The sequence below is a fragment of the Mustela nivalis genome (assembly GCF_964662115.1).
Source record: "Mustela nivalis genome assembly, chromosome: 9".
NCBI classification, from domain to species: Eukaryota; Metazoa; Chordata; class Mammalia; order Carnivora; family Mustelidae; genus Mustela; species Mustela nivalis.
Window position 1 is genome coordinate 85335027 of NC_139028.1, and position 16245 is coordinate 85351271.

At 34.9% G+C, this 16245-nt stretch overlaps 1 protein-coding gene across 2 annotated transcripts in view; it reads left to right on the forward strand.

Moving 5' to 3' along the window:
* Window positions 1-16245, forward strand: part of ANO3 (anoctamin 3) — a 407782-nt gene that overhangs the window by 210027 nt on the left and 181510 nt on the right. For both annotated transcript variants that reach the window (XM_082682805.1, XM_082682806.1), the window contains 2 exons: window positions 11098-11292; window positions 12344-12415. In XM_082682805.1, coding sequence (XP_082538931.1) covers window positions 11098-11292; window positions 12344-12415 — 267 coding nt within the window. The remainder of the gene's footprint in view (window positions 1-11097; window positions 11293-12343; window positions 12416-16245) is intronic.

Below are 16245 nucleotides of genomic sequence, written 5' to 3' on the forward strand. Positions count from 1 at the left end.
AGAAGTAAGAGGTTTCTTCTTCTTCTTCTTTTTTTTTTTTTTTTACTGTTTTCAGCTTAGATGGAATGATTAAAGTGCTCAGCATCAATTTTCTGTAGATTGACAATGTTTTTCTTATTAACGTCCACTTTACATAGCAAGTGGTGTTGCTCTAAATACTTTAGTTATATTCTTGATATATATCATAAAATCATCCAAACTCTATTCTCCTTCTCTGCCCTAAATAACATTTATTAAAACAGGTTTTTGTTTTCTCTTAGACTGTATTTGAATGTTGATATTTCTATTCAGTAGATGTGTTCCAATGCTGTGTAACTAGACTATCTATATCTATATCTATCTATCTATCTATCTATCTATCTATAAGCACAGTATTCCTGGGGATTTGTAAGTATTTCCTGTGTTAAGGCAGAGATTTAGTGAAACCCAGGATGATTATTTTCAAAACTTAAAATAGATTCATGAGAAAGATATGCAGAGTAGACACAAACACATTCAGGAAAAACCAGTTGTTTTTATTTTTCTGACTAGGGCCTTGGCTCAGAATCCTACATAAAATTACTGGCTTTGCTAAACCAGGCTCTGCTTTAAGATAGAAAATAACAGCAGACATAGTGGCATCCTTGGTGTGTTTCTTCTTCACCTATATCTAATTTGAAACTTAATGTTACATCCTTTCAAAGCCTTCATAAACACAAGGAAATCTTGAAGGAAAATGAAAATATTCCTAAAGTGTAATCTCAGCTGGTTAAACCACCATGCAAAAGCTTAGCTGCATAGGCCCTACCTATCCTGTTATTGTTTCACTTTTTCAAGTCCCAACACATGAGAGAGAGAATTAGATAAGACCAGGAGAGATTATACATTGCAGTACAATATAATCTTTTCTTTCAGTATACCCACTGTTTTGTTGTTGAGAGCAACAACAAAAGTGTCCATTTCCTAAAACCCTACCAGGACCTCTTTACCTTGGAAGTGGAGTATAGAAAGGGAGATGCTTCATGGCCCTGGAGCCCATCAATAATATTTCTTCTTGCACATATGAAAGCTATTATGCTACAGTAAAAGGAACATAACTTGGGTATCCTATGGACTTGAATTCAATTCATAGATTTGGCACTTAGGGCGCTGAATGTCTTTTATAAGTGTCTTTAATTAATCTTAGTTGTCTTATCTTAAATATGTATAATTAAAGCTTTCTTTCAGGATTATTTGAGAATTAAATATAACACCTGTCACAAAGGAATGCAAGGCTGGTTCAACAATCAAAAATTCATCAGTGTAATTTCCCAAACTAACAGACTCGACAGGAAAACTACCTGATATATCAACAGGCACAGAAAATATAATTCGACATCTATGTTGTTAAAAACTTCAGCAACCTAGGAATAGAAAGAAATGTCCTCCATTTGATATAGGGCATTTATAGAACACTTAATACATCTAACATTGTGCTTAACCATGAAAGACTACTTTCCCTCTAAAATTGAGAATAAGCAAGATTGTCTACTTTGACCTCTCCTACTTGATATTTGCATTGGAAGTACTATAAAGTAAAATGAGAATAGAAAAAGAAAAATTATTCAGTTGGAAAATAAGAAATTAAACTACTCTTATTTGCAGACAATGTGCTTGTCTATGTAGAAAATTCCAAAGAAACTGTAAAATTTTTCCTGGAACTACTAAGCAAGTTTGCAAGTTCACAGAATACAGTATCAATAAACAAAAATCAATTGCACTTCTATATATTAGCAATGCACAGTTGAAAACTGGAAAACTGAAATTTAAAAAGATATTACCTTTTTAAAAAAGCTCCAACAAAATGACATTGTTAGCTTTAAGTCTAATAAAATTTGTGCAGGATTTTTATGGAGAAAGCCAAAAAATATGATGAACTCAAAGAAAAAATCTCAAGAAATCATCATACTGGCTTCATGGACTGGAAAACTTGATATAATTAGGATATTAATACTTCCCAAAGTGATATAGAGATTTAATTCAATCTCAATTGTAATATAACAATTATAGATAAGTCAATTATCATTTATAAATAAGCTGATTCCAAAGTGTATAAGGTAAGGTAAAATAACTCAAATAACCAAGGCAATTTAAAAAAAGAACAAAGTGGGAGGACTAGCACTGCCTGTTTTTAAGATACACTATGAGGCTAGAGTAGTTAAGACAAAATGGTGTGGGTGAAGGAATAGACACATAATTAAAAACAGAATAGAAAATCTAGAAAGCAACCTAATAACTATGGACAACTGATTTTTGATTAAAGTGCAAAGACAGTTGAATGGAGAATAGACAGTCCTTTAAGGAATAGTTGACTATTAGAGAGCCATATGCCAAAAATGATTATTGTTTTATACCTCACACTGTATATAAAAAACTAACTTAAAATATATAATGGACCTGCATGTCAAATATGAAAGTATAAAAGCCTATAATAAAATTTTCATAACCTGGGGATAGGCAATGATTTTTTAAACATAGCACCAAAAACAGGATTCATAAAATTTAACTTCATTGCAAATAAAAACTTTGCAAAGGGCACTATTAAGGAAACAAAACAAGACAAAACAAAACCACAGACAGATATAAAATACTTGCATATCACATATCAAATGAAGGATTTATATCCAGAAAGTAGAAAAGATTCTCAAAACTTAATAATAAGACAAAAATGCAGTTTAAAAAAAAAAAGGACAATATCTGAACAGGCTTCACAAAAAAAAAAATATATATATATATATATAACAAATTGTAGGACATCCTCACAATGAAGTTACTACTTAGTATTTAAAGGAACAAATTTTTGATGCTTATAAAAATGGATGATTCTCACATGCATTTTGTTAAGTGAAAGAACCTAATCTTAGAAGTTATACAGTGTATGATTCTATTCATATGGCTTTCTGGAAATGGCAAAAAATAGAGGTAAAAAGAATAGATCATTGATTGTTGAAGCTGGGTAATGGAGGACACTAAGCACAAATGGGTGGGACTAGAGAATTGATTAAAGTGTTGTAATTTTCCTGTATCCTGTCAATGAAATTGTTGTAAGAATGTCTGTTTGTGTCAAAACTCAAAAAACTTAACACTAGAAATGTTGACTTTATCCATGGATATTTTTTAAAAAGTAGATGAAGAAAAGAAAGAAAATAAGCACTTGGTTTATCCCTAAAAATACATATAGGTTTTATAATGAAAATAAAAAGTATTTGGAAAAAAGCAGCTTAGGTTTTATTGAACTCAAAACTCTGCAAAAATAGCATCATCTTCCTGTGAATAAAACCCATGATTTTTAAAATATGATTTTTTAAAAAATTGAAAGTCAAATGATATTAAATTACAACTTAAATTCTGACTTTCTGTAAAGTGACTATTACTGAGAAGAGTAGGTTGTAAATAATTGGTGGTAAATTCATTATTAGCCAACATAATAATTAAACATGATAATTAATACTAATAATAATACTTACTGCCGTTATTATTTATCCTTTATCTTTTAAAATGGACTTTAAAAAAAAAAAACACCATAATACTAGTAGCTTAGATTTTCTCATCCTAAACTCACTGAAAAAAATATCCAGAATCAATACTATTTTCCTGTTTTTTTTCCTAGTATAACTACATTTTCCCATTCTTAAGCTTTTAAAATGGCTTTCAATTATAAATTCTCCAACTATGTTCAAAAGAAGTTGTGGGAATTGCCAGCCTTTGGCACGGTATCGTGAAACCCATCAGTAAAACAAAACAAAACAAAACAAATCAAAACAAAAAAACAGCAGCAGGTTTCAAGCAGTGGGAAGTTCTGTGGTTACAAATGTTCATGGCAGGCTAAAAATATAGAACAGGTTGTATCCTGATGCTGTGCTGGTTAGACTAGTCATGCTTGTGTTTGGGTTCAGAGACTACACATCAGTTGCTTCTGGTTGAGTTACTGGTTTCACCAATGACAGTGTGTGGTTGGAACAGATGAGGTCAGATGTTTAGTCTTTCAAAATGCCATCATGGACCTGTGAGGTATAGCGGGAGTCTTCAGATCTTCCCCTCTCCAAGGATAAGGTATAATCCACGTCTTCTTGCTGACTCCATGCAGTTGTGTGCAAACCCCAATCCCATCTCTGAGCTCTTCAGAGAGAAACCAGCAGTATTGTTGCTGGCAGTCGTGTAAACATTGTAACCTTGTAGCTTGTCAGAAGTAATAGAAAACCTCAAATTTTATATCCTAATCCAAACCCAAGATTTGTTTTCATTTGGAATTGCCTTCCATGAGGCATGCAAGGAAGATCAGGAGTTTGGTTTTACTCCTGTACACACACCCAAAACAATGGGAAAAATCTCAGCTGCAGATATATCTTGTATTTCTGCTTTTGTTCCCCCCCGCCATGCATTCTAAACAAAGGCCTTTTCATCAGAGCACATTTCATAAATACCAGGAATCTCTATTAGTCTTGGATTCAATTGCTGTGAAAATCTATTTGAGTACTAAAAGAGAAGCAAGGAAATGAATAGCCGTTGCGGGGAAGGAGTGTACAAAATAATAACGTCCATTTTTATGACACTACCATATAAGCATTTAATTTAAAGAAAAATCTTACTTGTATTTCACACAGCATTATAGGTTATAGGTTGTATGAATATTGAAGTTTCAGAACCCTGTTTCATGAAGCATAAATATTTCTTGATGCCCTCTTGACATTTTAATCTTTACTGGAGCAGCGACTTTTATCTCTTTGTTCACTGCTGTGTCCCATTTTCTAGAAGGAATATCTAACATCTATGAGAATGAATAATTGTCACATGAAGATATTCACTGGTAAACTCATTAACAGACCCTTCGGTCTTTCTTTTTGTAAATGTCTGTTTGCAGACACAGTGCCACGTGCTGAATGTGTGTCCATGAACAAGGCAAGCATGGTCCTTGCCCTCATGGAGCTCACTGTGCAGCTAGAGAGACTCTATGTTAAATAGCAACCTCATAAATACATAAATGCAAATGTGAAATTCTATTAAAGTAAAGTATGTTGTGTTGTTATTTTTCTTGTTTTAGAGAGAGAGATAGAGTGAGCATAAGTGGGGTGGAGTGCAGAGGGGAGGGGGAAGGAGAACCCCAAGCAGGCTCCCTGTCCAGTGTGGAGCCCATGGAGGGCTCGATCTCACAACCAACCCTGAGATCATGACCTGAGCCAAAATCAAGAGTCGAACACTCAACCAACTGAGTCATCCAGGCGTCCCAAAGTATAAGTTTATAAGAGGACTTACAGTGAAGAAAATGAACCTATTTGGGTGGGCTTGTCGACTTGGAAGTTAGACTCTAGACAAGAGTACACACAGATAAAGATTAAAAATGAGGGCTCTGATGTCACCTTCAGGACTTTTGAAATGTATTTCAATAATTTCTAAACTCCTTCTTAACTCTGTGCCTTTCTTACAGTGTCCTGTCTTGCAGTAGACTTATTAGAGAGCTTTTCTTATTCATACTTCTTATTAATATATTTTAATTGAATGAGATAAATTTTTATTTTACAAATTACTCTTATTTAAGACTGGGTGTATGTTGTTTACTTTTGTCTCCTGCACAGTCTTGCACAAAGCAAGTCAGATTCCCTTTCCTCCAGCTATATTATCTCCAGGTTCTTACATCTGCTTCCTGTTCCTGTTCAGCAGGCCTGTGGGTGATAAAGGCTTCTGGCCCTTGTTAGTTGTAAAGAATTTCAACAACATCTATTGGTTTCTCTTAGTTCTGCTCACCCCTTTGTAAATTAAAAAAAAAAAAAAAAAATATATATATATATATATATATATATATATATATATATATATATATATATAAACTTGCTTCAATTACTGTGAGTTAGCCATCCCTATTCTATGAGGACTCTGATACAAGAGACATAGATTTATTTCCCTGTTCCTAATGAGAGTAAAACTGAAAAATGAGTGAAGAACAAACTATTGTAAATAAAGATGTTTCTGAATAAACAAAGAAGTTATATGTTTTCTAGCAAAGAGTGGAGGACTCAATGTCAGATGGACCTGGTTTGTTCCAGGCTCCAGAACTTCCTACCTGTGGAACTAGAGACAAGTTACTGTAGTCCTTTGCATCTCAGGATTCTCACGTGTAAAGTGGAGATGAGAATTCATAACAGGACTAGTATGAGAATTACTGATAACATATAGTATGCAAGAGCATACTATAGTGCCAAGAGGCACTTTGTAGGCAATCAGTAAATGGTGTTTTTTATTACTAGCAATAACCTCCACCAAAAAGGGCACACTCAAGCAACAAATCAGAAATGTTCCTTTGAAGACAACAAAGCTACAATGGCTTTGATAAGAAAGAGAAGAAGAAAATTCTGACTGTGTTTGTTTTTTTTCCCCCAATGCTTACTATTTAGATAAATATGCTTTGGTTTTATCTGCTATTAGAGGAAAGTGTATTTGGATTTTATAAAATAAAATGACATGCTGAGACCATTACCCATTCTCGGGCCATCGATTCTAAAATATTTCGGAGAAAGGTGTAAGTTTTACTAAACTACAGAATTCATCTTGAGATTATAGCAAGAGTCAGACAATTACATTTGTTATGGACAAAACTTATTATGGACATAATGTAAAATCCATTAGGTCATAATATCATATTATTTTGCTACAAATCTTCCAAAAATTCTTCTAACAATTTACTTGATAGAATTTTCTGACTTAGTTCTATAAAAAATATATTTTTTTTTCATATGAGACCTTAAGATGAGTTAGATTTTCTTGAGGAGAAATTTTACTGAAAGAGTAGATCTTTTGAAAATCTGTGTTTTGCGCTAAGAAAACCAACCATTTTGGTGCAATTTGATGGCTCTGTAGGTTGAGTGTTCAACCCTTGGTTTCTGCTCAGGTCATGATCTCATGGGTTGTGATATGGAGCCCTGCATATTAATATTTATATTTATATGAATATTATTAATTTTATATGAATATTATAATTATATAATATTATTTATATTACAATTTATTATACAAATTATATTATACAAACTATATTATAATTTATATAATTTATAAATTATATAACATGTATGATATACTATTTATAAATATAATAATATTTATATTATATAAATATTTATATTTACTAATAAATAAATATTAAATATTATTCTATTCTTTTATAGATGCACATAAGAAATACAGTTTTATAGATAGTGTGGGTAGATATTCCCTATTAATATGTACCAAGCAGCTCTTGTTCATTTTTCAACAAATTATATTCCACAGTTTGTTAAGATTGTGGATATAGAATTACAGGTTCTGAGTTTGCTTTAGCTCTGTGGTTTCTACATTCAGAGCTCTCTGCTGAAAATGTGTGTGGTATTTATACCAAACGAAACCATGGCAATGAACCATGTAGGATTGGGGCTCATGGGGAGCCATAGAGCATTCTGAAAAGATCATAGGCTTGGAATCCTATTCAGTTCTGCCAGTTGCTAGATAGATGAACTTGAGGAAGTAAATATCTAAACCTCTCCCAGTTTTCTTCCCATGTAGGGTAGGCATTGTTTAAAAATATTTTATGAATTTTGGCAAACACAATTATTCAAGGAAATAAAATAAGATATAAATCCGTGAGAAATAAAGGGCAAATAAATGCATATATAAATAAAACCATGCCTCAAAGAACAGTAGCTAATTTTTTCTCAACCTGGACTGCAGCAGTAATTCCTTTATGCCTCTTTGTCTTACTAGGCCACAGTTTTGGGGTTTTGTTTCAGCTCTCTAAATACATTGCAGTCTTCCTACCTCATGACTTTCATACATGTTGTATCTTGTCTTAAAAGCACTTCTCACAAACACACATGCACACACATTACCATAACACAAACATATGTAAACATCTTTCTATAGAGTAGGTTCTTCATGGTTTGGGATTTTTTGTTGTTTTTTTTTTTTTTTTTTTTTTTTTTTCCGGCCTGATATGTCACTTCCTCAGAGAAAATGCCCCTAACCACTTCTTAAAGGAAGTCACATTATATAGAAGTACTTGTATGGACTCTGAAAATCAATTCGAGGGTTTTCAAGGGGTGGTGGGTGGGAGGTTGGGGGAATCAGGTGGTGGGTATTAGAGAGGGCATGGATTGCATGGAGCACTGGGTGTGGTACAAAAACAATGAATACTGTTACGTTGAAAAAAATAAATAAATCTTTAAAAATTTTTAAAAAAAGAAGTACTTGTATTTTCACAGTATTTCAGGCAATTTAGATGTATATACTTATTCTTTTTGTTTGTTTCCTTGTTTGGTCAGTGTCTGAGTCTCAACTAAAATAGAAGTCCCTTGAGGCCAGGAATTATTATCTTCCTTACTCACCACAGTGTCAGCAGAGTGCCTTCAGAGAGCACAGGCCCAGTGAGTGTCTGTTGACTGCCTAGGTGAATACTGGAAGAATCAAATGACAGAAAACACTGACGTTGGTGAGCATAATTAAGTTAGTCTCACCCCATGCTGCTTTGTAAATTAGTATCTACTGATTCAGTAGTCATCTTTCACCCAAAGAAAAGTTGAAACTTTCACTCCTGTTTGAATATTGTAAGAAAGGGAAATTTAGAAGTTGCTCCTTTTGGAAGCTACATGTTGGTGTCAGTGGATTAAGGTGAATACAGTATTATTATAAAGTTCCCATCGAGCCATTTCTCTGGGGCCAAGGGTCATTTCTCTTTCAGTCAACATCTTTGTCATCAACAATCACTGTCTTCTATCTATGCAACTTCCCTCTCCCCCACTCCACCCCCAAATATTTATTCGGAGTAAAAGGCTCCTCTCCACCAGGGTCCAGAAACAGAAAACTGACCATTTAATATCCTACATAGATATTTCTTAAAAGAATGTATCGATCATATTAAGAAAGATTAATAGGCATAGAAATGTACTAGGACAGATTTGCCCTGTGTCATTTCTTGGATGTAGTATAGAAAAAACTAGTTGGTCTTTAAGGGGAATTGTCTGGTATGTTTGTGGTTTTCAGTATGCTTTCTGTGGACCTTGGGAAATTCCTCTTCAAGGAAGTATTTTCTTGTCAATACAAGGTCCCAGAAAGCTAAGCGACTGGGTATTATGCTTCTAGTCAATTCATAGTTCTTCCTTGCATCTCTTTCTAGTTCATATCCTATGTATACAATGAGACTTAATATGAAAATACATAGTTTTATAAAACCAAAAGATAGAAGCCCACTCCTATGTTTATCTGAATTTCTTTTCTTTTTTTTTTTTTTAAGATTTTATTTATTTATTTGACAGACAGAGATCATAGGTAGGCAGAGGGGCAGGCAGAGAGATTGGAAGGGAAGCAGATTCCCTGCTGAGCAGAGAGCCAGATGGGGGCTCCATCCCAGGACCCTGAGATCATGACCTTAGCTGAAGGTAGAGGCTTTAACCCACTGAGCCACCCAGGTGCCCTGAATTTCTTCTTTTCAACCATATCTTGTTTCAGTAGAACTTCTTTCAAAAATTGTTTTGTTATTTCTTTTTTCAGTATTCCCACTAGTTCCAATGGGCAGTATACATTTGTACCTCTGCTTGTCTTTACTTGAATCCGTTTATTTGAAGAGCTACTTAGAAACTTTGAGTTAATTTATAAACTGACTATAAAATTGAGTAGTTAAAAAATCACTAACATGAGCAATTTGAGTGGATTTTGGTTAAATTTGTTTATATTCTAAATATAATAATTACTGAAAATGTACCTTTTCTCTGTCTTTACCCCTTGTCCATATCTATTATGACCCAGATTCTACTCTGTCTCAAAGTTGAAATTAAAATGAGTAACTGCAAAGCAAAAGCTTCCTTAATTGAATGTGCTATGTACTAGTGCATTGGTACTATCCCTTTCACTTTTCAATCACTCCCTTAGAAATTTACCTTAATACAGAGAATCAGCATGTGGGCAGGGAGGCTCGTGGAAACTAGTGGAAACTTTGTCTATCTGCCATCTTTGAGTTCGGCCATCTCTGTGCTCTTTCTGTGTTTTAGTCTCTATTGGTATGGACTTTGCTAAATGTTCTTTACATTTCAGTGTCTGTGAGTTTGGGGGAAAAGAGATGGGGTTCAGGAGTTTTGAACTAATTTATAGATTCACCCTGATGTGGTGGTTTTAGCTTGGGATAGAAAATCTTATCTGCTTATTTATCTGTGTGATATAAATCATGTTACTTTTCCTCTCCAAGTCTCAGCTCCCCACAGCTAATAGAAATAACAATGCGTGCTCTATAAGATTGTTGGAAAGTCAAATGTAATATGTATTTGTTCAAGGAAGAATAGAGTACAAAGAAGGGCTCTATTTAGTAAATAGCAATTTGAACGTTTATGTATTGTTTCATTTATTTTGCCACTTTGAGAATTAAATGGTTAGATGTATCCAAAGACAATCCAAATGATTGTTCTCATAACTTCCTAAATGAATTTCACCACTTGTTGTTGTTGTTGTTTTTTTTTTATACAAACTCTTAAAAATTATGAAAGCACAGGAAAAAAGATGGCAGGATAAGTCAAATAGGAAAAAATGCAAAAGGTCAACTTTTATCACAAGAAAGTATTCAATGTTATATCTTACCATGATGTGAATCTTGAATCATTACATTAAACATTTTTCTTGTGAGAGAAAAAAATGTTGGAAGGTCAACTGGAAAAGAAGCTATTTATTCCTCTGGACTATTTGACAAAATTCTCACTTTCCCTTATAAAATATGAACAAAACGAACTCAATTAGTTCAAGTCTCTACATGGTAGGTTTTTTTTTTTTTTTAAAGATTTTTATTTATTTATTTGACAGACAGATCACAAATAGGCAGAAAGGTAGGCAGAGAGAGAGAGGAGGAGGCAGGCTCCCTGTAGAGCAGAGAGCCCTACTCCGGGCTGGATCCCAGGACCCAGGGATCATGACCTGAGCCAAAGGCAGAGGCTTTAACCCACTGAGCCACCCAGATGCCCCTAGGTGGTGCTTTTCAAAAATACTTTCCTCAAACAGCCACCGCAAGAATTAAAATTATTTGTTGACTTCTGCAGAGTATATACTTCTTAACTCACCATTTTGAATTTGCAGGTATGAATGTAAGCAAGAGTGAGATAACAAAGGAAACTTCGTTGAAACCATCCAGGAGATCCCTGCCTTGCCTCGCCCAGAGCTACGCCTACTCAAAGAGTTTGAGCCAGTCTACCTCACTCTTTCAGTCCACCGAGAGTGAGTCTCAGGCTCCCACTTCTGTAACCTTCATCTCCTCGGACAAAGCAGAGCCAGGTGAGCAGCTATTCCTGCTTTTTTTGTTCAGCTTGCAAAAAATAAGTGTTTTCAAACCGTTCCTTCCTTCCTTCATCTATTTTATTAGTCCTTACAGAACTCATTAGCTGGAAGGCTGGCATAGAAAGGAGAACATTTCACCCGTCAGACAGGAGACATTTGTTGGCTAGCTGTGTTTTCACGTCTTTCTTGCCTTGAAAGAAGCCAACCTTGTGGGAACCTGGAGCTCGTATTTCCTGTTTGCAGGACAAGACGGACCAGCTACCTGAATTTCTGTCTCATCATTTCTGGAGAGAGCCTGTAACCAGTAACGGAAGAGAGTATATCAGCAGTACTAAACTCAGTTTCCTAAAAAGAAAGACCAAAGATTTTAAGTAATATTGACAATAAAGCAGTGAAGATTTGACTCCAGAAAGATGTGGTTGGACAATTATTAGCAATCAAATGTTGGCACGAAAGCCTTAGAACAAAAGGGCTGAAATACAAGGAAGTTCCAGCTGGATGCCACATTAAAGACACTTTGTGGCTGCCCTGGGCACTTTCTGCACACATCGGCCCATCTGAGACATCATTATGCTTTTAGACAATTCCTTTCCACAAAGCCAGGAGTCAAAATACAACCCAGCCCCCTATCATTCAGTAGATGAGGTGTGTTTCTATTTCCCCATCCGTCTGTAAGTTGCTTTTTTGTCTGAAGAGAATGCATTCCTTTATGATTCCTTGGGGTTGTTTCTTCCTCTGGATAACTTGAAAATACCAAGATTCTCTTTTCAGTAACACTGTGAAATCACTGCTAATTATAAATAAGAGTTTACATCCATGTCCAATAAGAAAAGTGGCTAATTATTCAAGAGGATGAAGGTACTGAAATATAATAGAGATGAATCTTGCCCTTATTGAGTGAAATTTTAAATAACTAATTTCAACTCATTAACTTAAAATATTCCTTTATGCTTGGCCATCAGTCACAGTCATTTTTCTAAATGTTAATGTTTTTATTTCCAAAAACTATGAATGTCGATGTCTTTTTTTTTTTTTTCTCCCCCTACAGTTAATGCTGAGGAGGATAAAAAAGACTCTGTGCTCAAATGCTCTTTTGCTGACCTCAGTGACTTTTGCTTGGGTAAGTAGGTTTCGAGTATTTCCTTATTCCTTTACCCCCTCCAAAAGTAAGCTGTCTTCTTCAAATCTAGAATATTATTTTTTAAGAAAATAATACCTGTTTGGTCTTTAATATTTGATGGATGAGTGTAATATCCTCAGGTTATAAAATGATTAAGGTATTTTATGCACGGTTTGAAATTCAAGTGATACCAGATTTATAATGAACAACAATCTCATAACCAAAAACGTTTAACACTTTCTGCTGTTGAGCTTTTGGAAATATCTTTCAATTCCCTATGAATAAGCACATTAATTCTGCTATTTCTAGATTTATTAAATTTCAGCAGTGTCTGTTGACCCCACTGTGGTGTTAGATGAAGATTTAGCTTATTTACATAACCCTTAAATTTTTCATAGTTACACTATCATTTAAATTTTTAAACCTCTCTGCTGATTAAATTTGTCACTTTAAATAGCATATTTACACCTTTATATCATGTTCTATCACATTTTAACAGTATTTTTTACTCTCCACTTGGCAAATGTAGTATTACTATGAAAATAATGCTTTTGACAGTCACAGGATGACTTCCTTTTCTATAAAGTTGTTATGACCTCTCTGCCACTCTTACATAGTCCTAGAGTCAAGGTCAAATTGATTCCGCTTTCCAACTCTCCATCAATTACTCAAAATCATGCCACACTAAACTTACTTTCTTGTTTATGCCACTAACTTTTGTTAGTTTTATTTTCCTAGATTATCTGTATATTTTTTTCTTGGGAGGAGAAAATATCTCACCTTCTGAATATTCCCATCTGTTCCAGATTCTAATTTTTATATTCTTTACTTCATTCTTCTTCTTTAAGAAATTCTTGGTATTCACTGACTTTTCATTAGATATCTAGATACCTGGGTTAATGCCAGTTTCTACTGTACCACGTATTCCTCTTTCTTAGTTTTCAACCTCATATTTTTCCCCACAGTGTATCCTTAAGAAACTATCTCTGAGGGTCGCCTAGGTGGCTCAGTGGGTTAAAGCCTCTGCCTTCAGCTCAGGTCACGATCCCATGGTCCTGGGATGGAGCCCCACATTGCATAGGCTTTTTTGCTCAGCCAGAGAGGCTTTCTGCCTCTCTGCCTACTTGTGATCTGTCTGTCAGATAAATAAATAAATTTATAAATAAATAAAATCTTTAAAAAAAATAGAAAGTAAGAAAGAAACTACCTCTGAAGGCTCATGTGAGATGCAGACTTTCTAAGTTATTGTATGTCTGAGATGACTTCAGTTCACTCTTACATTTCATTGTATTTTATAAAGTCCTAAGTTGAAAATCATTTTCCTTGAAATCTGGAGACTGGATTTACTATTACCTAGCATCCATTGTTACTGCTAAAATTCCAACTGCTATCTGATTCTTGTTCTGTTGTCATTGAATTTTTTTTTCTTCTCTCTGTGCATTTTTATTGTCTTTATTTTTTGTGTTACAGAATTATACAGCATTATGTTTAGGTGTGTGTGCATGTGTGCATTTTCTTTTATCTCATGATTTTGGTTTCTGCCTCAGTTCTGGAAGATTTCCTACACTTTTCTTCCAAATGACTTTTCATTTCTGTGTGTGTGTGTGTGTGTGTGCGCGCGCGCGTACGCATTGGGGAGAGGGTAAGATCATATATGTATATTTGATTTCCAAGTCTTTTTTTGTTTTCAGAATGTAACATTTTCAGGGCATCTGTTGTATTTCATGAACATAACATCTCTAATCTCTCTAATTACACTTGTGATTTCTTAAGTTTTTCTTTGTTTTTTTTTTTTTTTTTTTTTAAGTTTTAGTCTGTTGTTCCAGTGATCCATTTTCCTGCGTGCTTCTATTAGTCATTCTCTTTTAGGCTGTAGGATTTCCAACAATTTCTGGTGATCGTTGGTCATCTGCTTACATTTAAGAAAAAAACAACAGGAAGGCTGAGTCAGGGTTCTGGGTACTTGGAGACGTCTCAGGGAAGGAAAGCTCTCACTACAGAGTGAATGGCTAAGGGGCCATTACGTAGGTGATCTACCCAATCTCAGATGGAAGACTGTACTCCAGAGTGCTGATTCCCACATTACTGCTTTTGCGCTTTGTATTTTTTTTTAATTTTTTATTTTTTATAAACATGTATTTTTATCCCCAGGGGTACAAGGTCTGTGAATCGCCAGGTTTACACACTTCACAGCACTCACCAAAGCACATATCCTCCCCAATGTCCATAACCCCACCCCCCTTCTACCCCCACTTCTTCCAACCCCCCTCCCCCCAGCAACCCTCACTTTGTTTTGTAAGATTAAGAGTCACTTATGGTTTGTCTCCCTCCCAATCCCATCTTGTTTCGTTGATTCTTCTCCTACCCACTTAAGCCCCCATGTTGCATCACCACTTCCTCATATCAGGGAGATCATATGATAGTTGTCTTTCTCTGCTTGACTTATTTCACTAAGCATGATACGTTCTAGCTCCATCCATGTTGTTGCAAATGGCAAGATTTCATTTCTTTTGATGGCTGCATAGTATTCCATTATGTATATATACCACATCTTCTTGATCCATTCATCTGTTGATGGACATCTAGGTTCTTTCCATAGTTTGGCTATTGTGGACATTGCTGCTATAAACATTCGGGTGCACGTGCCCCTTTGGATCACTACATTTGTATCTTTAGGGTAAATACCCAGTAGACCCCGGGGGGAGGGGCCGGCTCCCGGCAAGCGGCGGCGCTTTGTATTTCTTTTGATAAAAAGTTTGTGCTTGCATGTTTTATTTTCAGACCTTCAGTTTTCTTCAGGTTTTCACTTCTAAATCTCACTCATATCTTTGTCTACCTGCCATCTTTGAGTTTGGTCACCTCTAGGATGATTCACTGTCTTCCTGCCTCTGCACAAAATCAAGGCTAAACTACATGATCAGAGCACCTGGGTGGCTCAGTGGGTTGGGCCTCTGCCTTTGGCTCAGGTCATGATCTCAGGGTCCTGGGATCGAGTCCCACATTGGGCTCTCTGCTCTGCAGGGAGCCTGCTTCCTCCTCTCTCTCTGCCTGCCTCTCTGCCTACTTGTGATTTCTCTCTGTCAAATAAATAAATAAAATATTTAAAAAAAAACAGATTAAACTACATGATCAGTTAACACTCTTACATCAGAATTTTACATTCTAGAAAACTACTGTAGGCCTGTATCTTTAGAAAGTATTTATTATCATGTTAAGTCTCCAGAGCAAGGGACAACAAATGTACTTGAAAGCTCATTCAGCCATCTTGAACTTTGTTTGTTTATTCTACCAACAAGTTGATGATACACAGCTCTTCAGTGTGATACTTTGGTGTATAAGCCTGTATAGCACTTTGTTGTATAAGCCTATATAAGCCTATGAAACCTGTACAACACTTATTTTAGAGACCTGTTATAGAATTTTACATCTAAAAATCTATTCCAAAAAATAGTATCAGAAATTGAAAAATAATTTTCCTCACAGCTGCCTTAACTTAGGAATAGAGGAAAATTCAACATTATAGTAATTGTACTATAGTACATTTTGTGGCATATTTCTGGGTGGGGAAAAATAGCTTAAATATAAATGTAGACCTCCCCTCATTTTAGTTAAAAATGTATTGGAAAAGAGGTAGAAAGAAAGGAACAAACATGTTACCTAAGAGTGTGTATCTTCATGTGGTACGATTATTTGTGGTTTCTTCTTGTTGTCTGTGTTTTCTTCCCCCCCCCAAACAATATATACAAATATTATATAATAAGAATATGTAAAGAATAAATTTACATCAGAATTTTTTGTAAGGAAAATTGTTCATATTTCTGTCAAAATAG